Below are 24,877 nucleotides of genomic sequence, written 5' to 3'. Positions count from 1 at the left end.
GATCGTTGGGACTGGGAGGCTGCAGCAGCTGCTCGGGCGCGACCGCTCGCTCTCCCGTGCGTGAGCTGGAATTTGTGTCAGCGCCACACAGCCAACAGTGTGGAAGACTTCCGCAGTGTTCAGCGCTACTGTAACCCCCGAACCCCGACATTCAACGGGTACAACAACAAGCGGAGAAAGCAGAATCGCGGGCTGACCTTATATATACAGTCTATGGGGCTGACCAGCGCGGAGAAATGCTCGTCCCGTGTGAACAGCCAGGCGGCTGCGCGCTTGAGAACGGCGCTGCGCTGCCTCGCAGCGGTCTTCCACACTGCCAGCTGTGTGGAAGACTTCCGCAGTGTTCAGCTCTACTGTACGCCGGGTTACAGTAGTTACGCCGGGTTACAGTAGTTACGCCGGGTTACAGTAGTTACGCCGGGGTACACTGGACGCGGAAGCGCCGCTGCAGGCAGCGCAGTGCCGTTCTCCAGCGCGCAGCCGCCTGGCTGTTCACACGGGATGTGCATTTCTCCGCTGGTCAGCCCCATAGACTGTATATATAAGGTCAGCCCGCGATTCTGCTTTCTCCGCTTGTTGTTGTACCCGTTGAATGTCGGGGTTCGGGGGTAAATGATGGTCTTCATAGCCCCCACACCTCTCTTTCTCTCTGTCTGTCTGCTTGTGTGCTTGTAGTGGATGGGCAGAGGGGGACATTTAATTATGTGATTGGGAAAATTAAAACTCCAGGACAACAGAAGGGAATACAAAGTATGGGATGCATATTTGATAATTTATATCATATAAAATATGTAATTTATATCGTTTAAAATCATGGGGGAGAGGGGGAGGGGGGAGCTGGCTCATTAGCATTTAAAGGAACAGGCACTCAAAACAGGTCACTCTGTGGAGGGCTGTTTTATATGATCCTTGTGGTATTTTGACCAAAGTATGTTACAGACATTTCATTAAGACCCCAAGGAACCATATCAACTTGTGGTAAAATGGGCATGCTATGTCCCCTTTAAGAGTTGATCCAAACCCAGATACACTAATAATGCTTTGTATAAGGAAAGTTGTATATTGAGTTCGGTAGGTAGTCGCATGCATTACTGTCTTTCTGATAGGAAGTCCCCATTGTCAGAAATGTTATAAGCCCACCCTTTTCTGATTATTAATCTGGCTGTCCGAATCTTTTCTGAAGCTTTTTTTGTCATAATGTCTTTAAAAAGTCATCACTCATCAGACCTTTGTGTAATATTTTGTCATAATAAACACAAGAATTCTTAACACCAAAACCATATTTTGTAACATCACACTGACCTTTGAACACCAAATCAATTCATTATTGAGTCCAAGCGAACACGTGTGCCAGATGTAAATAAATTCCCTTCTGGAGTTCCTGATAAATTGTATTCACAAGAATGTGTCTCACATGAGGTCGCTGTGACCTTGACCTTTGAAGACTAATCCGTTAGACATTGAGTCCAAGTCAATGTTGCCAAATTTGATTAAACCCCCCCAGGCCACTGAGATATCATGCTTATGAATGAGATGGATGCGTGGACAGATAAACCCACAAACATAATTTCTCCAACTGCTGCTGTCCCAGCCACTGACCAGAGATGGACAATGTGTCTCCACTTCCCCGTACTGTAGAAAATGAAGCCAAAATATCTTGGATAGCTGCCGTCTGCATTGCAGTGATTGGGGAATGGAGCCGCAGTATCGAGGTCCCAGTGATACACATGCTCAACCGAATGCGAGTCCGTCTCAGCTGTCAATCACGATGTTTTATCAAATTTTTAAGGTGTCAAATAGTTGATTAAAACCATGTATAGGCTACACTTGAACTTTCATCTGTGTGATAAGCACTAGCTAAAGTGTCAGACACCATCTTTAACCATCAAACGGATTCTTTGTCAGGTACATGACTTTTTAGTTTAGCTAATGTTCCACTTCCAATATGGAGGCTTCCAATATGGAGGATACAGCCAGCCACCAAGATGGTTTGGCTTCACTTTTGGGCAGCTATCATGTCATCCATCTTTATACATTATACAGTCAATGATGCAGGATGAGTTAAAAATAAATAATCTAGTCATAATTTAAAATTCATCACTTAAATACTGTTTTTTTTAATGGTGTTTAATATACATTTTACAAAATAATACACATGTACATGCTCTTGTACAGCAGTATTCTATGTATGTTTTGCATATGGACATATTCAAACCTTTTTATCGTAGATGCCTGACAAGACCAGGCTGGCACTTTCTCCAATTCTCCATTATAACCTAGGGATAAGCAGCCGTGTGACAGGAAATGGCCGAGAGTTTACAAGTTTTTATTCCATCCAAACACTGCAGAAGGTGGTTTCACTGATTAGCATGCCTTCTAGCTGACAGAAGGAACCAATTAGCGTAATCACCTGCTGTACCACGGCACATGGTTTTTCCATCGCCGCTTTAGAGTGAGGCAACAGAAACAGTGCTAGCTAAGTTGATTACAGCATCTAATGACCTTGATAGTGTGACGAGTGGGCCTGTGTGCATTCATGGCTTTTAGCATACTGCTGGAATCTTAACACTCCACTTGACTTTCAGAGATGTGATCCCACCTTCACATTTCCTCATTAGGAACCCTTTGCTGATCATTAGCACCTTAAGTGCCTTTAATTGATAGTCATCTCTCACAGATGACTTTCCCATTATTTGCTGACTAGCCCCTGCCCGAGTCAGCCGTACGATTCCTCCACTTTTCCACCTCTCCCCTCCGACGAGATTGGACAGTGATGCATTGAAACGTCACTTATCATTCCTTGGAAACTGAAGCATGTCCTGCTCCACAGTACATGACAGTGCTGCAGGACAGAGCAGGTCATTTGTTTTACCATTCAAAAATCATTTCCCCATAATGCAGCATATGATGCCTCCGATGGAGCGTATCAATTTGAAGGTGAGTCAAATTAGATGATATTTTGAGGTTGGGTCCCATCAACGGAGTGCTATGGAGTGAGTGACAGATGCGTGGCTGCTACAGTCGCAGCCCTTGTTAGTTTTTCTCTCTTTCTCCTTTATACCCAGTCCCTGCACGGCCATCTATCTTTCTTGTCCTCCACCACCATCTACATCATCTGTTACCGTGGTTTCCTTCCATCTTCCTGTGAATCTCGGCTGAACTGCTCTGTAATTTACATCAGTGACGCAACGCCTTTTGTGCTGCTTCACAAGTTTATGACAGTCTTACCGTACAGTTTTTCTCTCATATCTTACACGAGGAGAATATAATATAAACGCATGAGGGCAAATTCCTCCAGGCTGTAGAATGAATTCGCTATTACCAACTTTCACCATAAATTATTTGCTATGATTGATGCAATGGACCTATAATTAACTTACATTTGCTGAGCTGTGACTAGTGACATTTAAAAAGGAATAGATGCAGTGAATAAAATGTTTGCTCCAGTATGTTTTTCTGGACCTATCATTATTTCCTTGGACTATAACTGACTTTCTTCATGTGGAAATACTAATACAGTTTTCAGTGCATTTCAAGTGAGAGCCCGAATACAATTTACTGTTGCAGCTGCCTACATTTAAGCATAAGGTACTGAGCTTCTGCTGGTAAGGAGTCACCACTTGGTTTGAGACGACTATGAATCCATTTTTACTGAGTTCGTCGATTCTTGATACAATAGATGTGATTGTATTAATCATCATCCCAACTAAATCCTGATGAAATATTCAAAATCTCATAGAGACATGCCGGCGCTGCTGTTTTATCTGTTCACAAATGAATGAACAGACATCTAGAGCCAGCTCCTGTTTTTCTACGGCAGCATGAATTTGGCAGCCAGTGTCTGACCTCCAGGCACGCTAACAGGCTAATGATACGCTAATGTGTCCCATTACGCCCGATTTGCCAGAAGGGGATTCTTTTGGTTGAGCATCACGCTGCTGGTGGATTTCAGATGGGCAGTGTATAATGATGCGCGCCTTTCTTCCTGGCTCATAAAAGATAGAAGGAGCAGTCCTGCTGAGAGTCATTAGAGGGCCATTTACACTGTGCTTTTCTTATTCACACACTTTTTTGTGGTCTTTGAAGAGAGCCACAAGGCTACGCAGACATCATGAAAATGAAACGTAAGCCACCACTCGGGCAGAAAGTAGTTCCTGTGAAGGAGAACTAAAACAGCTGTTCAGCTCTCACAATGATCACCAAAACCAGTGTTTGAGGTTAATGCTTTCCAAGTAGCCAAATAAATAAATAAAGTACATGGAAAACCCAAAAAATCTAATTGTGTACACAATTGAGGAGGGGAATCACAGTTTTGGCTTGCATTTCCAGAGCATAAAACACAAATTAGCATGGTGTGATGCAAGCGAGTGGGGCGAAATCACATACCATTTTCTGCCTCCTCTCTCAAGCCTTCCTATTACCATTCCATCGACAAATTGAATCCAAGGCTGATTTGAATTGCACCACCGTATAACCTCTTATTTATTCATTGCTTTTTTTCCCCTCCCCTACGTACTATTAAATCTAATAATTATTTTTCTCAGTACAGCAGCCACCACAAACTCTGAACACCAGAGTGACTTCATGCGTCCCAGTGCAGGCTTTCAAGCGAAAAAGGAAAAGTGAGATTATGTTTATTAACTTCATCATATTTATCATGGACCCAACTTTGGCATAATTTTTCATTCCATTCCATCGATTTCGACCAAAATTGGGACAGCTGCTTTGCTATGGGAGCTTATTTCTTATTGGTGTAAGTGAGCCTGTGGCTCCAGAGGTTGATCATATGGCAGTATATATTCATGTCCTGTTATTAAGGATATTTAAAACAATATCCCCCCCAAAACACCTGTAATGTGCTTCTCTCTATAAACTGACCAACGGTGCACGAGAACAAGCAAAAGAAAGATAAACAAGTTCTAAAACAACGACCAATGTTGCATCAAAGTGCCGTGAGAGATCCACCACCAGTCTGTTTCTAAAACAACACTTTGCATTATCAATTCTTTGGTGCTGGATGAGGAAACGGCATCATGGGAAAAAATGGACTGACCTCTGCTTAAACAAACAAAGCTACAAAAGGAAGCGAGTGATGAAAATATAAACCTTATATGAAGATTTGTTTTGATTCCTATGAACCAGTGTTCTTGAGCGGCCATGTCCAGTCCACCACTGACAGGTAATTACTCCATTACAGTGATACATCTAAGATCTGTCCACTGTTTACTCTGTGCTTGCCCTCGCACATTACACTGCTGTGCTTGACAAGAAAATTATGAAAGAGGCAGTGCTGAGGCGTAGGTTTGTGTGTGTGTGTGTGTGTGTGTGTGTGTGTGCACGGTGTTAGTGTTAAATGAGGCTGTGATATTTGCCACTTCAGAACCAATAACGTTTTATATAATGGATGTCTTGTCTCATATCCATGTTCTCCTGATGTCATAGAAAATAGCCTGGAAAACACAAATGTCTTATCTAAGTGTGAAAGCCTGTGTGTTCATAGGAAAGAGAGGGAAATAGAAGAATGGAGCCCAGAGAAAGACGGAGGGAGAGATAAGGGTTTCATGGTGTTACTGTGTGTGAAGTGCATTTAAAGTCAAATGTTTGGACAAGTTTCTCTTCACATCAACAAACTCTTATCAGCAGTGCTGATCATGAATTTTCCACAAATTTATGATTACCCTTTTTTCGGATAAACACTGTCAAAGAGCATGACAACCATGGGGTGATGTGTGAGGGAATGTAATGCCAGCCCGTTTTGTTCATTAGGAAGAAAGTAGAGTGAAGAGCAGTATCACTCCTCCTTATATTTGAACAAACTTTCTGCTGATTACATTTGGAGATACACTGACATCACTTTGACAGGAATTTAATTGAAGGTCATTTCTCACACTTGAGCGTCAGTTGGAGACATGCAGGCTGAAACTGTGGGCGCCATTACACCTTAATAATAAGTTTGTTGAAGTGATAATGTTTACACTCAGCTGGATATGGGCAAAATGACAAAGCACCATGACGGTTTAAAGTGAAAGAGGCTGCAAGGAGGGGAAAGTTTCTCAGCTTTAGAAAAGACATTGAATCACCACAAAGTGATAGCCGGTAGCCACAGAACTGACTTGGCAATTCTCAAATAAGTGGTAACCCACCATGACGTTGCCCATTGGTTTGTGAATCGCTGTTTTAAAGCTGTGAGTCTGGCATTTTGTCCAGCACCATTCATACCATAGGAGAATTGAGAGAATACAGGTTTCTGACACTTTCACATTGGTTTCACTTTCTGGACCCGGAATCTACATCCATTTTTATACACAGTCTCTGTACCCAACATATTTCCGTGACCATACGCAATCACTACACAGTACCTCAAGCCACAGCACAAGTTCATCATAATGTCCACATGCTACACTATCAACTAGTGACTCCCACACTCCCTGTTGTCCTAGAAAGTTTATGAAATTAAAATGTTGTCGCCCAAACACCAGTTAAACTGATATATGTGCGTAAACATTGATCTTTTCCACTGTAGAGGGCCAAGGTCATAATGCACATAATCCCCACAAGACACTGGTTTTCTATTCAACAATCATGTGGCTTAGCAACGTTGATATGAGGTTGGCTAAGTGGGTCAACACAAAAATTGGGCTTAAAATCTTTCATTGGGAACTAGGCATTAAATGATAGCTGATTAAGTGACTAATCGTAACATCTCTACACCAAACGTGATCATAAACAAAGCTGGTTCGTCTATGAAATATGAGGGAATTTTGGTCGGAACATTCATATTTAGCCAGTCTCTTTCGACCTATATACTAACGTTGGACTGTATCATACATACTGCTCCATACATCTAAGAGAGAAAGGCTGAAATGGCGTTGAATTGTAAAGCATGTATAAATTCTCCTCCCCCACATGCTGTGTCCCTGTGTTATCAGTGTGAATAAGCAGGTTTGTTCTCTATCATTACTTGGCCTTTGATTTCCAGCCACATCTCGATGCTCCAGTTAAGTGATCTGAACACACAGCACTGGCAGACTTTCTGTCACAATGCTGATTTTTCTGAGAGAGAATACAGAAACATTCGTTAAGAAACCATGTCTTCCCAGGCAGAAGCTTGCTCACAGGCACCCAGCTACAGCTTGTCAACAAAATGACATGCCTTACTTTGAACTGAGGGGAGTGTATCTGGCTCCAGCAGTGACACATTACCAAGGAGGTGGGAAGCTTTGCAAGGTATTACATACCATTCAGCCCGTATAGGAGGAAGACGCTAAGGGTAGACAGTGGACTCAGGAGTCATGTTTCAGACGAATCCACAGTAGGTGAAAATCAACCCACATTTTTTCCACATTGAAAATTCTGTGTATTGTAAGGTAGATGCAGCAATGTTTCAAGAATGAGGACTGAGTGTTATTTAGATAGAGATAGATAGATATTAAACTGTATTTGAGTCATAAAAGACACCAAAAAAAGTTGAAAGCAAAAAACTCTTATTACACATTTATTTTGAGCATTGAACTATTTGACATAACAGTTTGTGTCATATTTCCACCACATGCTTTAGCACCATCCACAATCAAGCAACACTTTGGAGGAAGCAGATTTAATGTTTAGTATCTGCTCAGCACAGATCAGTAATGAGGTCTGATTCAGGTAAGTGTATGCTAATGAAAACACAATACCTCTTGTCACAACTTCTTGTAGCCTTAGTCATCAGTGTTAGTGCCTTCTTGCTCTCCAATGCATATTAAATAACCCTACATAGGAGGGATTATATAAACAGCAGCACCAGCATTGAGGTGATGTGAGGTTTACTGCAGCTTGCATGAAAACATAAGACTTATAACCATGTAGCATAGAAAAGCAACGTCTTACGGTTCAGTTACATCAGATTTTTTCATCCAAAATAATGTTAATGAGAAAGCTAGAGTCCTATGATTAAGATGCAGATGTGTCTGCAGAACAAAATCAGCCAAAAAGCTGGTAAACATTGCTGCCAAATGAACTATTTGGCTAATACAAGGAAAATCTTGTTTCACAGCCGGCTTAATTAAAAATTTAAATCAATTGCTATCATCATCATTTGTATCTCTGTTGTCTTCCTGCTGCACAATCAGACACATACAGCTAAGCAGAGTTGGTATAAACCAACATGTCATCTTTACCCTGGTTACAGTACTCTTTAGGGACCCTTGACAAAGCCAATATTTTCTCACTGGCCTCCCCTTTGATGCACTGCGAACACCTAGACTAAATTCTGGAATGCAACTTCTGAAAGCTTACAGACACGGATGAAAAAAACTAAATGAAGCAGTAGCACCACAAATCATGGGGGCAGTGACACCAATAGTTCAAGTGAGATGACCGTTGAGCACGAGGAAGAAATGCTCTTTTTGAGGAGAGACTTTGTGAGTTGGTAAGAAACTACAGAATTTACTGCTACTTCAACAGAGCAAAGAGACAAACTGGGTATATTATCGCAACCTCCTTCACCATCGCCATGTTTGTTATCGTCAGAAACGCTTGACTCTTTGCTGCCCTAGAGTGGTTACATTGATTAACAACCATGCCAATGTAAAGGATGCAAGGAAGTATCTTGGCAGTGACTTTCACATTGTTTGAAACAGACATATCTCTTTTCGAATGCTAAAGCAGCTTGTATGTGAGCCTTAATAATGACAAGTCACTTATGTGCTACAGCCCTGTTGGATTTTCTTTTTAATACAAGACTCTGGAAAGTCTATCACCAAGGTCTGTAACTGACTCATTTCATTCAAGAGCTGTGACACTATCTTTATCAAGCAAAAGCAAGGAAGCTCAGTCTTGTAAACATGCCACAGGTAAAATTACTAAGACTGTAATGGGTGTACAAAGAAAATGAACCAATATAGAGAGACGATAACACAACGCCAGAAGAGCAAGAAAAAAAAACTAGTGTAGAAGTAAAACGTTTGGTATTTCCTTCCTCTCCTCTTGTTTTTATATTTCCCGCTGCAGGGGTTGTGGATAACAAATAAAAGATGGAAAATGTACCAACAATCGCAAGTTATTTCATCCAAAGGTTGACAACAGGAAAAAGCCTATTTGGTGCGTAAAAAGTCAGGACATGAATACACCTGTGGCTGCAGTCATCACTTCTTTGGTAGAAAGTAAGATAAAAGCTGGGATGCAGTTAAATGTAATTGCACACATCAAGAACAGTGGGCAAGTTTTTCTACAAAACATGGAGGTCGTCTTTTAAATTTGAAGTCTCACACGATCGTGTGTGTCGGTGTGTGTCGTGAACACAGGGAATGACTCCTAGGAAATGAGAAAGAAGGAGGAAAAGAGATGTTGTTTCGTGTGCCTTGGTTGAGTTAAAAGCAGCTGCTGGGCTGAGTGACAGGAGGCCATCTCAACTATCTGATGAATGGAAACGTCTTATAGTTACGTATAGACTTTACCTGCTGGGCCTTTTACCAGAGGCAGAGAGAGAGACCAATCGAAAGCATAAACACAGAGCCTGAGACAGCTCTGATACATGCAAGGCACAATCGCTCTTGCTGAACCAACACATGAATGAGTAGTCCAGACTTTTGCCTCAGAAGACTCTAAAAGATGTGATGATTCATATTTTTTGCAGGGTTGCAAAGCTGATGGAACCTAACTGTAAAGACTTGGTGCTTTGGTCATGTGGGCAGTCTCACCTCTAACAACTTCATCCTGTAGAAGAATGTGGCCTCATGCTGGATCCCCTGCGCACGGTGAGGATAAGTGAGAAATAAACTCCACTCTCTCATATGTTGTTGACACTGTACTTATAGGCCAGATCACCAACAATGATCAGAAGGCTTACATTGAAGAGGCAACTGTGGTGCCCAGTGTATTGTAAGAGGACACTTGTGGAGAGGGTGTGCACCTTTAGGTATCTGGGAGTCCACATAACAAGACTCAGATATGGTCCACACCTGGGCATCTTGGTAAGAAAGGCATTACCCTGAGCACCTCAGACATCTTAAGAAAGAATCTCTCTAGGCCTCCTGTAGCCCTTCCTTGGTGTGTGGAAAGCATCCTTACAGGGTGTCGCCAAATGGTCTACAAACTACAGAGAGTGATTTGCTCGACTGAATTACTTTTTTATCCTTAGGTTTCTCAGCGTGTGACAAATAAACCTTTGAATCCTGGAATCCATTTCACACATTTCCTTTGTGTTCCGACCCATTGAGGTTGATAAGTCTAAAGATTTGCCTCAAACTAATGTCCACTAGATGTCTTACAGTCACGGGTGCAAGTCTCAATTTTAAGAAATTCAAGTGTCACTGGAGGCTGACGCCACGACATAAAAATAATTAATACAGTTTTCGATGTGATGAGTTCCACACCGAGGGCAGCTCAAGCTGTATGAATCAATAACCTCAGGGATCCCTGTTCTTACTGCTTTAACTTTCAATCACGGATACCAACTCCATGATTATGAATGGAAAGATGGGAATTATTTTCCAATTGCCTGACTAAAACAGACATTATACTGGGCCCATTCTGGTGCTGACCGAGACGAGGAGAAAGCAAATGATGTCCCACATTTCTTTAGTTGCATCTATACAATTCAATATGTTATTATAAGGCACCATTTGACTAGCATCTAAAATTGATAGGCCATTCATAGACAGAGGATTATTTATCATGTTGTCACCTGTTAACTGGAAGCTTATGAATGGATGAAATTCTTATGACACCTCCCTTTTTGTGTGGAGACATTTCAAGTGTGTTCTGAATAGCGACGGGAAAAGTCAAGCCTCGTGTGGCACCTTCTCTGACACGAAGACGAGATGGCAGCCCACTGGACACTAAAGCAGAATGAGGGGGACAATTATGAAATTCAGCGCAATCAAGGGGTCCCTGACAGGCTGAGCGAAGTCTGATGAGCCAGTGTGTCACTCCGGAGCTCCAGGGCTCCAGGGCTCCACAGCTAATCAACCACCAAGGAGGGGCTTGAAGAGCGCGATCACTCAAGCCCTCAAATAACCACAAGCACAGGACGGCAATCACCAGCCCATTTCCATGTGCTGCTATTCCCACAGCCACCCCCTACCTCTGAGTCTCAAATCAAGGTGCACAGGGACATGAACAGGGAAGCACCGGGTGGAGGCAAAGTTGGCTCGTTGTTGCAATCAAATGAAGTGTTGAGAAAAAGAAAGAGAAAACTTTTTTTGCATTGAAAGCAGTTTGTTCAAGCTATTAAATGTCTATTAAACAATCATAAATTGACTGAAAGCACAAGGGGAAGAGTTTAAATGAGCCTCAGCTTCCCAACCAGCAGCTCATGAGAGCCTAGTGATTGGGCTTGCAAATTAAAATGCAAGTCTTGTAATGCAAGTGCACTGAGGAGACAGAAGGGGTGTGGGTCAGGAAAGGTGAGAGAAAGGAGTTCTCGTTTTACCCTGACAAGGGATTAACACAATGAGTGTGTGTTAGCAAGGTCACATCTTCTGTCTGGTGAGAAAAGAGTGAGAGCAAGTGAGTGAAACCCAAACAAAAGCTTATCTGTGACCCTCTTAAAAGAACATGACTTCAAATAAATGGTTATTTCTTTTCCCAAAGAAAAGACGTTGGGGGGAATAGGAGGAGGAGAACAGAAAGGAGTGAGAGAGCATTCCTTTTGTATCATCATGATACATGTAATGTCAAAGAAAAATGATTTAATAAACGGACTAAACTTTGACGCACAAGCAGGTTGATGGTGCTCAGATGCACCACAGCGTGTAATTGGAGGTAATATCTCCTCCTGTCCTCTGTTTTTACTTTGACAGTGGCTGGAGAGGCTTCCTGCACTAATGGGCTTCATTCAGAAAAGCACACACCAGGCCGTCCTGTCATCTCATACTGTCCCCCGATGCTTAGGCAGAATATTGACAAAGAACGTGAGGTCTCTGATCTATCTGGGCTTGAGCCAGCCACATTAAAGACTGGAAATCCAGCTCACAAAACCCTGCTGATTGTCCCCTGCCCCCACAAAGACCCTGATAGAGGAAATAAAATCCAGCCCCTTTAAAGTCCATCCTCCTCTTTGTATGGTGAAATCTCTGATTTTCTATCACGCTGGGCTGAAGGGAGGTATGAACATCTGAAACAGGAATCTTTGATTTGGCTACTCTGTCAACGTGACGCTCAGTTTTTACTTTAAATTAGGGCTGCACGTAAACAATTAGCCTTATCATTGATTAGCTGGCTGATTTCTTTGGGGCTGCAACTAATGTTTATTCTCATTAATGATAAATTTGTCGATTATGTTTGGTCTGAAGAATAAAATGTCAAAATAGTAAAAAATACCCATCACAATATCCTAAAACCAAGGCCCTAATATCTGCCCAAGAAACAATACAGACAGTACAGACTTGCCATGTATGAACATACTAACAAACCCATAATAAAGAAAAACAGAAACTTAAATATGTATATAACATTGCTGTAAATCTTTTATAAATTTCTAATCAATAATAATCATTCCAATTAATTCAAATTATTTCAACTGTTGTGTTTCTTTATTTTTTATTTAAAAAACGGTTATTTCATATATTAAACACTAGAATAAATCTAAAATGCCAGTTGTATATGTGTATTGACCAACAGCCAAAAAAGCATTACATTATGATCATATGAGAATTTAATGTTCTGTATTTTTACTAAATGTCTATTCTGTTGAAATATTCTGTTGAGTGTTAACAATGTTATTGATTAACTGATTAATTATTTCATCTTTATATGGCATTTCCTCATTAAGAGACTGCTCTTTTCTGTATGCTGTAAGCCTGTGTTCCCCACACAATAGGAGTGGTCCTAACCACATTTGTGGTAATTACCCCTCTGGCAGACGGGCAGATGGGATTCCTATGTGAACAGTGCAGGGGGAGGCTGAGCGGGACATTAACAGAGCATTAGTCCTGTGATGCCAGTGTGATGCCAATTATTTTAAATGTGGTCAGTGTTCTGATGGTTGTAAATTTCTCCAAATACCACTGAAGATAAAAGAAATGCTCCTTAATGTAAATGAAAAGGAAAAAGTATTGGACCAAAGAGAGAACAGCATTTTTTTTGTCTAAGGAATAAAGAAGAGAATTTTTTGAGTTTTTAATTAAAATAAAAAATGTAATCCAGTAATGTAAGACCCATTTTATTTACCTCTGTTGCACCCACTTACTTACAAATTGTGGCATTACTCATGAACCTTTCAGGCCTTTTACAATACTGACATTTTCTAAACAGTGTTACTGTCTAAGTTTTCTTAATAGTTAAGTCTAGACATGTAATCACGGTGAAGAGCTCTTTCCTTGTTTTGCATCGCAGAAGCCTTCAGCCACGCCGGCCACTCAAGGCCTAAAATTACCCATAGCATTTATTAAAGGAGATGAGTCAGATTTTGTGAATTTTTTCCACAGTTTACTGATACAAAATATTCTGCATGTTGAAACCACTGGAGATGTGTGTTTTAAGACCCTGATAATATCTGCTGTTAATATTTCATGGCGCTTTTAGACTAAAATAGCGAGCGACAGTGCCGTGCAATGTTTGCTTTACCAATGAGAATAATCAGCAGCATTTATACACTGTAAATGTCTCATTAAATTTGCATATGATTATTGCAGCATCAATTGATCCTTTTCATCAAACCATATAATACTCACTGATTGCAGACTATTTTTTGGCACAGGCAGATTTCATGGTATTATGTTCGCTCTCGGTGGAAAGCAAATTCAGGAGCATAGTTTTGAGAGTTAGCCCGGTTTTATTCATAAATTAGCCAGCTTTCACAAAATTAATTATCTTTTTTTTCTTCCTCTGGACATCTCTGAGGTTGAGGGGTTAACTGAAAGAGGATTAAATGAAGTTGCATTCTCCTTCTCTCTGAATTCGTTGCATCTGAAGTTTTCCTGGTGAATTTCGATCGTCTATCACAGAGGAAAAGGAAAAAAGAAGCAGTGGCAGATTTATTTCTTAATGTCGGTAAAGGAGCAAAAACCTTTACAAAGGGTCACACAAATACCCGTGTTTAGTGTCAGAACTATATAAATAACTGTGTACCCTCTAATTTATGTTTAGGGGCATTAAAATGATTAGTTGTAGTCTGTAATGATTTCCATAATTTGTATAAAATAATAAATTCATGCTTAAACTGATGTCGGGCACAAACACAACACAAGCAACACACAAGACTGATCAGTAAAAGAAGAAAGAAAACACACTGGAGACTGGAAAACATGATTTAGGAACAAAACAATCAGAAGCCTAATTTTTCATTAACTCTGTGATAGGGAATTGATTAGTGAAAAACAAACCCTGCTGCTCAGATGATAAGCAGTCCCATGCTATAATCTCCAGCATTCACATTCTAGTTTGCCAACTACGTGAGCTGCCGTTACTATGACAGCCATCTCTCCTCCTCAAACCCCACCTGAAATAGTGAAAACCTGCAGGGACCATTAGTTACTACCCTTTTCTGGCTCTAAATTAAAGGCGCTAATTCATATGAGCATCACGAACCGCTTTACTAAAATGTACTGCCAGCCTCAAACCGCCCACAATCTCTCCTCCTCTTTCTCTTCCCTGTCAATGATAATGTCTGTCTTGTTCCATATATCTAAAGCCGGTCACATGCAGACAAGCTGTCTTCAGATGAGTCACGGGGGAACGTTTTGTGGTTAACCACAGTGCTCTCTGGGGGCAACCTGAGCAGTAGATCGGCAGCCGCTAAAACATTTGCCGAGACCGGAGAGGCTATCCCAGATTGTCTTGCCTGCGCACAGCATGAGTGCTGAGTGGAATCTTCTGGGTATTGGCTGTGTTAACTAAATTGACATTGGCTTCCAACCTCCTGGCTATCCATCAGGGGCGAGGGAAGCAACCCCCGAGCCTTGTGCACTTCCTGTGGTTGTGCTCGCAGGGATGAAAAGAGAGGGGGATGTGTGGAGGAGAGTATCTATGCTTCCCCCGATATTTTTGGTGATAGCCATTCATTTGTAGTGGTTTTGGCCTGAAGAGGTTTGTCTTATCTGTTCCTTCTCCTTCGTCTCTGGGGGGAAAATAGAGGGTGAGTCTTCTCTAGCCTACTCTCTCACAGATGATTAGTAACTCCTGCTCTACCCCTACGCTCCAGGGATTGTATGCCAGCTCCCCTTATACATCCCCTTGTCATGCACACACTCGCACTTCCTCTCTTTCTCTCTCTCCGAAACACACACACTCATGCACACACAGTCATGGAACGGCAATTTGAGGGAATCACACAACCAAGACCTGACATTTGCGGTGCACCTATAACAATGAGAGCTTGATTAAAAGGGCAAAATGAAACCGTGTCACCCTCCATTCATTGTCCTTATCCCAAGTTAAATAGGATTTAAAACCTGGGCACTGCAGCTGATACCTCCACTGTTGAATCCTGATACCTTTAAAGCGTTGAGAAGAAAAGGTCTTGTTATTCTAATGCATGCATGTAACTGTATGTAACTGAGGTGTCAGAGGTGACCAAGTTTACACGGAGCGTCTGGGAATAGATAAGGACGATACTAATGTGGGGAGGGAAAGCAAAGCTAATACTGCTCCGGCGAACGCTGTGGTGTTTGAAAGGCACGGAAATACAGCTAGGTTTTATCTGGCTTGGGGCGACACACAAAAGGCACCAACATTGCAACGTGGCGGGTTTTAAAATTGGGATCAAAAGGTTCAAGCTAATTAAAAAGCTAAATAAGAGTCCCCTAGCTTCTTCTAAGTAACTACCCTCTCGCTTTCTCCCTCCCTCTGTCTCTCCTGCTGCTTTACTTTCTGTGACTATATGGTGTGAGTGTGCCGTTTGCCAGTTTATACAGTGTGTCTGGAAAAGTGAAGACAAATTGCTCTGCATGTTGAAATGTGAAAAAAAAATCACCAAATTACCACCAACAAGATGGTTCTAATTAACTATGTTACATGACCCTGAGAGAGAAATGCCCTGAGATCAAGCTTTCTTCTCAAACTGTTTTGATGTTTCCGGCAGAGCCCCGAGGAGGGCTGCTATGGGAGAGTCAAATAGAAAGGACAAGGGCATGTAATAAAGACAAATGGCTAGAGCATGAAATTTGATTCATTGCCTTGGTACAGAAATATTCATAGGGAAATGGCCAACATTGACATGCCATGAATTTCAAAACACTGTCAAATCCAAAACGCGCACGTCCTGCTGTAATGACATTGAGTCCCTGAGGGACCTGCAGGGGGACTCCAGGCATATTGTGGATCTAATCAATCAGGCTATTGTTTCTGATGGACATATATATATATATATATATATATATATATATATATATATATATATATATATATATATATATACTCATATTTTCATATTCTCATGTTTTTATTAACCGGTTTTTCATCTGAATCAAATGAAGGTGACAGAAATGTTGTTCAGTGTGTTCATTTATCATTTATCTTTCAGAAACATTGTCCTAATCACTCCGCATAATCCAGAGATGTCATAGTTTTTATCTGAACTATTTACTCTCAAAAACAATACTCCTCAGGAAAACTGTATATCCTATATATATATATCAAACTGTATTGTGCGTATTATTTCAAGGGAACATGTTTAAATACAAATTGTCTAATGGCTGTAAGCGCCACTAAAGAAAATGTCATTCAAATCTATTGTAATAGTGTGGAAGTATAAACCTCAAATGTGACATTAGACCAAAACTATCAACATGGTTTTACAGTGCTAAGGAATAATAGGATAGATTTTGTTATTATCATTATTCGGGTAAAGACAAAGTAGTGACAAAAAACAAGCAGTGAACTATTTTCTGTAAAATATCATCTTGTGTCCATATAAGAGCAAAATGATTGCCTCACTTTTTGAATGAATATGATGAAATTTACAGCCATAATGAACTCAGCGCCTTCTTTATTTCAATAGGCATCAGAAGCATATGCTTGCAGCAGACCTTTCACTGCAGAGCACCCTCTTTGTAGTACGATATGAAAACACCATCTGGTGTGTGAGCAGCAGCTAGGCTAAGCTAACTGGGGCTAGATAGGGCCCTGCTGTGTCAAAGGATTATTTTACTGGTTGGTAGATCCGCTCTATTAGCCCCTAGTGGCTGGGATTATTGGATGATCATTATTATGTGTGACTGAACAAGGAGCTAAGTACCTGCACTTCCCCGATGCAGTTAAGTCTTGTTAGTATTAGTGATCAGACACATTACGAGCACATTTCGGAGCATTACGTATTTATTGCACCTATTCTGGGACATAAACAAACTGTTTATTTAATACACTTTGAGCTGGACTCAACAGCGCATTTAATACAGGCTGACTGGCTTTACTGACTCAACTCAACAAAAAGGCACAGCGCTTCAGAAAAACACAGTATACGGCGCGCCTGGAACACATATTTGTTTGTGGAAGTAGGATCTTCCTTTCTAATGCATCTAAAGAGGATCACAGGCGAGTACAGAAGACAGCACGTTCAGAGACGGACCCTCTGCTCAACAAAACGAACATCTGCCGTTTCCCATCAGCGAGATTGAAGCTAATGACGAGCCGTGAGTGTGCTGACAGAGAGAATGGAATTGGATTGTGTACAAGAGGCCCACTGAGACCAGACATATGTTTTGGAAAATGTTGTGGATCGAGTATGGGTTTTACATAGTGTGTGTCCTTGTGTGTGTGTGTGTGTGTGTGTGTGTGTGTGAGTGGAGATGCCGGAGAGTGGGAGAGGCAGAAAATAGGCCTCAGCTATTTCTTTTGCAGTTCGTTTATCTGTCCATGTTTATAAAAGTGGATGAAGGGGAGTGTGATAGCGCAGGTAAAACAAGTGCTGCATCCCTCTCCCTTCAATCTCTGCTTTCACTAACAGATAATGGAATTACACATCAGAGAAGCTTCTCCCTGTATCCAATTCTTCTGTGACCTCTACAAGCCTTTGTTCATATTCACCACGACAACTCCCCGGGACCGAGCCTCCACCAGCAGGCTTCTCCCTGTTTCCTCCCTCTGTGTAGGGAGAGATTAAATTTAGACGCAAATGAAATATTCATTTCCACTCAGCAACTGATGGCCATCTTAATTTGATACAACTTTTTGATGCAACGTCCCGTCATTGTTTTGCATCATGAAACACTTTTTCCTTAATGTCCCTCCCTATGCCGACCGTACCATCCTCTTGTGGGTGATCTCGAGACAAGCGCCCCTTTGGGTGCGACTTTGTTAAAACTGGAATTCCAAAGAACCATTACAGCCTTTTACAGTCTCTTGAAATATGTCTGAGTCATTTCAGATGAGACGTTCGCACAGACCCTCGGCGAGGAGGAACTCGGGGAGCATGCGAGTGGAGAGTGCACTCTCTGTAGCTCGCTGGAAGAGTTAATCACATGAAAACTTCTCAGTCTCTCTCTGCTGCTGGTGCGGGGATAACGACAAGCCTCTGAAGTGGCTGTGTTTGGAGACTTCAACCAAAAGTGGTGACCACAAACCCAATTTATCCCTCTGAAGCCTCTGAGTGGTCACACTGCATGCAGCTTCGAGTGCTGCACATTTGTCAGCTTACATTTACTGTAAGTCTCCGGGCCGTTTCACACACAATAATTAAGTCTGGAGTCATGGCCGCTCCGAAGCATTTTAGGGAGGCTAAATGAAAAATGCATGTGAGCAGGTGTAAGGGAAGAGTGAGTAGCTGAGGAAATGAAATCAACATGAAATCATGAGGGAGATTGATTAACTGGCACTGATTAAGTGCTTTAAGTATTAGGTAGATAAAGTAATTGATTATTCAATAAATCCCTGTCAGGCAGCAAATAACCTCACTGAGAGAAAAGAGAGGCAACAAATGATGAATTAGTTTCATTAAATCACAGATGAAGGAGACGACGTAAAGTAATCTATAATTACTAGATATATAATATATTTCCTATCAGTTCCTGTACAGTTCCTATCTGATGGAGATGAGAGCAATGTAAAGGCAGAAAGATGTTCACTGGAGTAACAGAGCAAGGCACAAAAAGTCACATTCAATGAATTCATCAGAGTGATTCTTCAATATCCATATTAATGTTTTCATGTTGGCAAAGATACAAATAATTTGCAGACACGCTATCTCCAGGGAGAAAAATCACATCCACATGCTTGAGAATATTTGTCTTTATTAAAGCAAAATTGGATGATGAACTCAAATGGTTCCTAGATGGGATTAGAGGTTGAAAACATGTCAGGAGGACAAAACAGACGAATAATGAAAAGGCAGGCAGAGGGAGAGTAGAGAGAAAACCTCAGCGTGTAAGAGCACAAATACTGGAGGAGCAGTCTTTTATTCCCTCCGACAAATAGAAGCTCCAGAATGAGACAGAGCGACCATCTGGCCCCAACTTAGAGCAATGCACTTTAAAAGCACTAAAATCAATGGCAACAACTCTACTGTGGATGCCCACCATTACCCAGATGGAGCACAGGCCACCTAACTAAGAGCAGACACAGCACACACCGAGAGCGCCGCGCTCAAATACCACCGCCGCCCACCTTGATGATTTCCACTGGTTTATTTTGTGTTTGTAACCAGTGCTGAGGAGCCGTTGTTCACAGACTAAAAGAGAGCCCTCTGTTGGTTTTGTGACACAGACACACACACACACACACACACACACACACACACACACACACACACACACACACACACACACACTTGCATGCTAAGAACCAAATTACAAAAAATGGCAAAAAGGTCCAGTAAACATTGAAAAGAATACGCTCATCCCCAAACACAACAACAAACAGTGAATATTAACTGCAGCATGTCTGCAATAATAATACACACAACACACACACACACACTGCATCTTCTATTCACACCCTCAAGCTTATCCTGCATTAAAACTGAAATTTTGTAAATTAAATTATAAAGATTATTATATTTATTTTATGTGATTTTCACGTGTATTTTTTTTAATGGACGAATTAAAATGGATACACACGTGGATGTTGCACGTAAACACTCTGCTTCAAAAGATCATATGAAGACATAAGCCCTTTGAATTTTTTTTTCTTTTTCGCACAGAGGCAAATTCAGAAACCATCTCTTGCATGTCCCTCTTCTCAGGATGTCAAAAAAACAATCCCAGGAACACACACACACACACACACACACACACACACACACACACACACAAACAAACTGCTCCTGCACCACAAGCAGTGTTAGATTCTATAAAAAGCAATAGTGCGACTGTAGCACATTTCAAGGTAAATTTGTCTCAGCACTTTGACATTTTTTTAAAAAACAAAGCCTGCCAAGTCTATTTCAGGTCTTCATTTGAGCTGCTGCTACAGTAAGAAGGAGAAAAAAAAATGTTCCTTTGACCGAACGATTTCAGATCAGTCGAGAGGGAGCTTTAAGGATTTATGCAGTTTCGCAAGACATCGCCAAAGTCCATACACAGCAATATCAGAGAAGTCATGGCTCCACAGACTGCAGCAGTCAATCACAGGGACGAGCCGGGCCCTGCATCTTGACAGCTGCGTGTGATGCTCGGCAGTAAACAGCATTCTGTGCTCCTACACTTTTCAGCTGAAACTTATTTTTAAAATGTATAGAAAATGTAGAAAAGGTCCTTAAAGGTTCTGGAGCTGTGAAATGTCCAGGCTCTACTCCATCCAACTTTCAATTGAATGAGCTTCCCATTGTCGACCCACTGAGCTTGACAGGAATCATGAATCAAAAAAATCCAGAGTGGAATCTTGCTGACGTGTCACACGAAAAGACGACGGGTTTCTGAGACACCAGTGACCTCAGTTACAGAGCACAAGAGAATGGATTTTTGCAACGTCCCTCCACTTTCACCCATCGAGACAAACTCGCTCCCTGCCTGCCCCGGTTCTCCAGCCTGTTGAAAGTGCTCTGTGTTAATGAGGGCCAGTGCCATTTTGAGTAATTGTCCTGCATGGCACTCCGCCAAATGTCAAAAACGATTTGCCTTGTGACAAAAACCCCTATTGATCTTCATTCTGCTCCTGTCTCTTCTCGGGGCAAAATGTTTCATCGCTTCGTCAGCATCAGAATGACAATTCTCACATTGTTCCTCAGTGAGGGATCGAGCCGGCTTCTTTCTCTCTATGTCTCACATGGACGATCAGGAGGAGGAACACAGGACTTTACTGTGCTATTTCATCAGTTGGACCATGTTTATGTATGTGTGTGTCTGTGTGTGTGTTTATTTGCAGTGGTGGTAGAAGATGGAAGAGATAATAAATAAACTGAACTAACCTCCCTGAATAAACTAGTTAGAAACTTTCTGATGGTGTGTAAACTGAAAACTGTAGCTTTTAATCCATCAGACTGTTCTTTAAAAATAAACTTACTTCCAGAAGGCAAGGCATTGAGCCTGATGACTCAACACACTGGCTGCAGAAAATGGAACAGACAAAGCAGGGTGCGTAGAGGTCACACTAACCCACAAGATCTCGCTGCGCGGAGCAGGCATCCTCAAATTTATAGGCAATCGTCTACTATTACTGCACTGCTCTCCTGTTGCTCCCTGCCTGCTCTCCGTTTAAGCACAATGTCATTCACACGCGCATACGCACACTGCGTGAAAGAGACGGACGTTAAATGAAAGAGACTTATTCTCATTTACTCCAAAAACTACCCGCTGCAGCTGAGCGCGCACGGATGAGACGCACTGAAATGAGCCGAATATGGAGCAAATTTGAAGGTTACAAACGCGCGCGCCTGTGTGAGTGAGTGTGTGCGTGCAATAGCAGATGCGAACTTACCTATTCGAATAACATGAGGCATCCCGTAAGAGTACTGAATCCAAAAGAGACATAGAATCAGCGAGGTCCAGTATTCCCAAATCGCGCTCCGGGGACACAGCCAAGTATTTCGCATGGTTGTAAAGTCGTTGGATCCACTTTTTTAAAATTCCAAAGACGGCTCTGAATTGCTCCTAAAAACTGAATTCGACGGAGCATATATGGATTTTGGTGTCTGCGACAAATCTGCGCTCATTGTACTTGGTGCGACATTCTTCCAGGATTTCTCTCTCTCTCTCTCGCTCTCTCTCTCTGTTACTCACAAGTCTGAGCGCGTCTCGGTCAGGATGAAGCTCCAAGTCCCTCACAGGCGGATCAGTGATACACCTGCGAACACTGGCCGCTACAATTAGCCTGCAGGAGTCTCTGTATCCCCTCCTACAGCCGATGCTATCTGTCTATTGGCAAGTGCAGCGGCAGCAGCCGAGCCAGACCCCTGCACCGCTGTGGAGGAGAACTGCGCCTGCGGAACTTTGGGTCGCCTCGAAATGAGTCTGTCTCCTGAAAGACAAAACCCAGAGAAGCGTTGCACGATGAGAGACGATGGATGTGCACACGCACTTGAGACGTTGAGGGAAAAAAAGCGGTGGACGCGGTCTAATCACTCCAGTCTCTCATTCCAGTTCGTAAACCACAGGGAGACTTTGTGAAGGTGGAGGAGCCGACGTGTCCAGTTGCGCGCGGTGATGGCACGAGGCAGGTTATTGAGGAGCGTCCAGATGTGTTAAAATAAAAGTCTTTGTTACAGCGTCCATCAAAATAAACCTTGCAGTTTGTGCTGATTTGAAATGAAGTGCAGAGAGTCGTGCATCTGCGTGCGTCTGACGACCATCCTTCCGCGGTGCCACTAGAGGCACGCGTCGTTACGCATTGTTGTCAACTATGTCCAAGAAGTATTTTATGGGGGTGAACGGGAGCGATGACCCGATTCTCCACTTTGTCAGATGCTGCATGCACTGGCATTATGTTTACGTCTTCATATTTTATATCTTATGATTTATAACCCCGTTTTTTTTTTTCGGCAATGGCAAAGATGGACATTCAAAAATGTGTATTTACTGCACAGAAATAGAGAAGGAAATCCCCCGGGATGTGTGCTGTGAATGGGATGAATTCTGTGCACGAGGGAAATAAGTGTCAGCTGAGGATTGGTCCATTGACAAAAGAGGCTGCTTATCGCTGTTATTTGAGACATTCTGTCTGTGTCAATAAGTGTATTAAAACCCCCGGTTACTGCTGGGTGACTATCTGCTTCCCCATTTTTCATGCCTCACAAAGAGCCGTCAAATACAAACTGCAAGTTAGATATACAATCACACACACACACACACACACACACACACACACACACACACACACACACACACACACACACTGCTCCTGTCTGTCTCACCACTCCAATAGAGGAGGCACCTATATGGTTTGTGGATCTCAGTAAATGTGTTGTGTATTTAGTGAGAATGAAAGTTGTAGCAAGATTTTTTTTTTAAAGTTTGGAGGTGAAAGCTTATCAGGGATTAATTTGTGACTACTTACTTTAAATTTAGATAGATGGATAGATAGATGAGAACAGAAATAAAAACATTTATATTTTTACCATTCCAAATTTCTAATGGCCCTAATACCAAAAAAACTGCATGTTCCCCATCAATGATATGAAGTTATTAAAGATAATCTAAAAAATGCACTGCTACATTATTTGGGCCTAATAGAACGCAGTTGATGAGATAGTACTGCGGCTCATTGGTTTTATTTTTCTGTTTGGAATGGGGGAGAGGAATAAACTGTGCATCAGGGGGCATGCAAGCAAGAACAAGCCAGACTGACTGCCACTGCATATTCATGTCTCCCAGAGCAGATTTATCGCCTCTTGGCACAATGTAAGGACTATCAACGTGAGTTATGTGGCCCGGCTCTCGCATTATCGAGATTCATTGACTTGCTGCTCTTTCAAATACAAAATGTACACAGCTCTAGCAAACAAGACATTCTGGGTGTGCGGGTGCCCTCTATAGAGAGACGGCGGTGTTTGCTCTCAATCACCTGGGCTGATAACTGCAGGGTCGGCCCCGGAGTGAGAGGGCTACCCCGCTGTGACACGCAGAGGAAATGTGAAGCACAAGATGATGATCTCTGCTAATTTTCGACATTTTGAAGAGCCGCTGGAGCAAACTGGATTTGAATTGTTTGTGTTTCTTGCAGCAGTTGGCAATAACTCTCCCATGAAGCTATCGGCTTTGTCTTTCTGCCCCTCCCCTGTCATTGTAAGGAGACATGAAGACAAGAAGACAAGACATTATATCGCAGTGTCTCCTGCTATTATCACAAATAGTAGGAATGCACTTTGGCAGTGGTGCCACAAGGGGAGCAAACCAGGAGGATTATTAGAAGAGACCAGAGCAGTGCCGGTGTGTCCTGTGTCGTACACATGACTTTAAATCAGTGGTACAAGATGTAATCAGATTTCCATTACAAGTCATTCAAAACCATATCTAAAATGTACACATAAAGTGTATATATATATATATGTATATATATATATATAAAACATACAATGCTATCTGTGCAGAAATGTTTCCCTGTTAGGGTAATTTTATCATATTTTATAGTATGATTATATAACTGATAACAACTGCTGCCATAATGCATAAGTAGTATTTTACTATTCTGGCCGGGTGAGTATAGTGTTCAGTAAAGTAAGTTGTACTCATCCAGTGGTTCCCAACCTTTGTGCTGGGCCCCTCCAAAGTGTCACAAGATGAATCTGAGGGGTCATGAGATGATTGATGGGAGGAGAAAGAAGAAATAACAAAGTTCTTCAACACAAATTGAACTTGATTTTACAAATTGTTGCTCTATGGGCTCAAATTGTATTTCATTGAAACCATAAAAGAAGTTAGAGGTAGAATGTGTCGAAACTATTGAAACTAACAACTGAACATCTCCTCATGTACAGGATCAAAAGCCACAAAGATACAGGAGTCTGATCCTATAAGCATACACTACTTTTATCATAAATTTCACATAATTCTACTCATTAACTCCTCTAACATTAAAGTAAAAAATA

The 24,877-nt window shown here is 41.8% G+C and overlaps 1 protein-coding gene across 1 annotated transcript in view; it reads right to left on the bottom strand.

The window, feature by feature from the left end:
- The window catches only part of grik3 (glutamate ionotropic receptor kainate type subunit 3), an 88,723-nt gene extending 66,093 nt beyond the window's left edge, over positions 1–22,630 (bottom strand). The window contains exon 1 of the mRNA XM_035164530.2: positions 21,772–22,630. Within this exon, the coding sequence (XP_035020421.1) occupies positions 21,772–21,886 (115 nt within the window). The 5' untranslated portion in view covers positions 21,887–22,630. The remainder of the gene's footprint in view (positions 1–21,771) is intronic.
- Positions 22,631–24,877: the final 2,247 nt, after the last annotated feature.

This window comes from Hippoglossus stenolepis, chromosome 8 (assembly GCF_022539355.2).
Source record: "Hippoglossus stenolepis isolate QCI-W04-F060 chromosome 8, HSTE1.2, whole genome shotgun sequence".
Taxonomy (NCBI): Eukaryota; Metazoa; Chordata; class Actinopteri; order Pleuronectiformes; family Pleuronectidae; genus Hippoglossus; species Hippoglossus stenolepis.
Note: the sequence above shows the minus strand (reverse complement) of the source record. Positions and strands in the feature narration are given on the sequence as shown.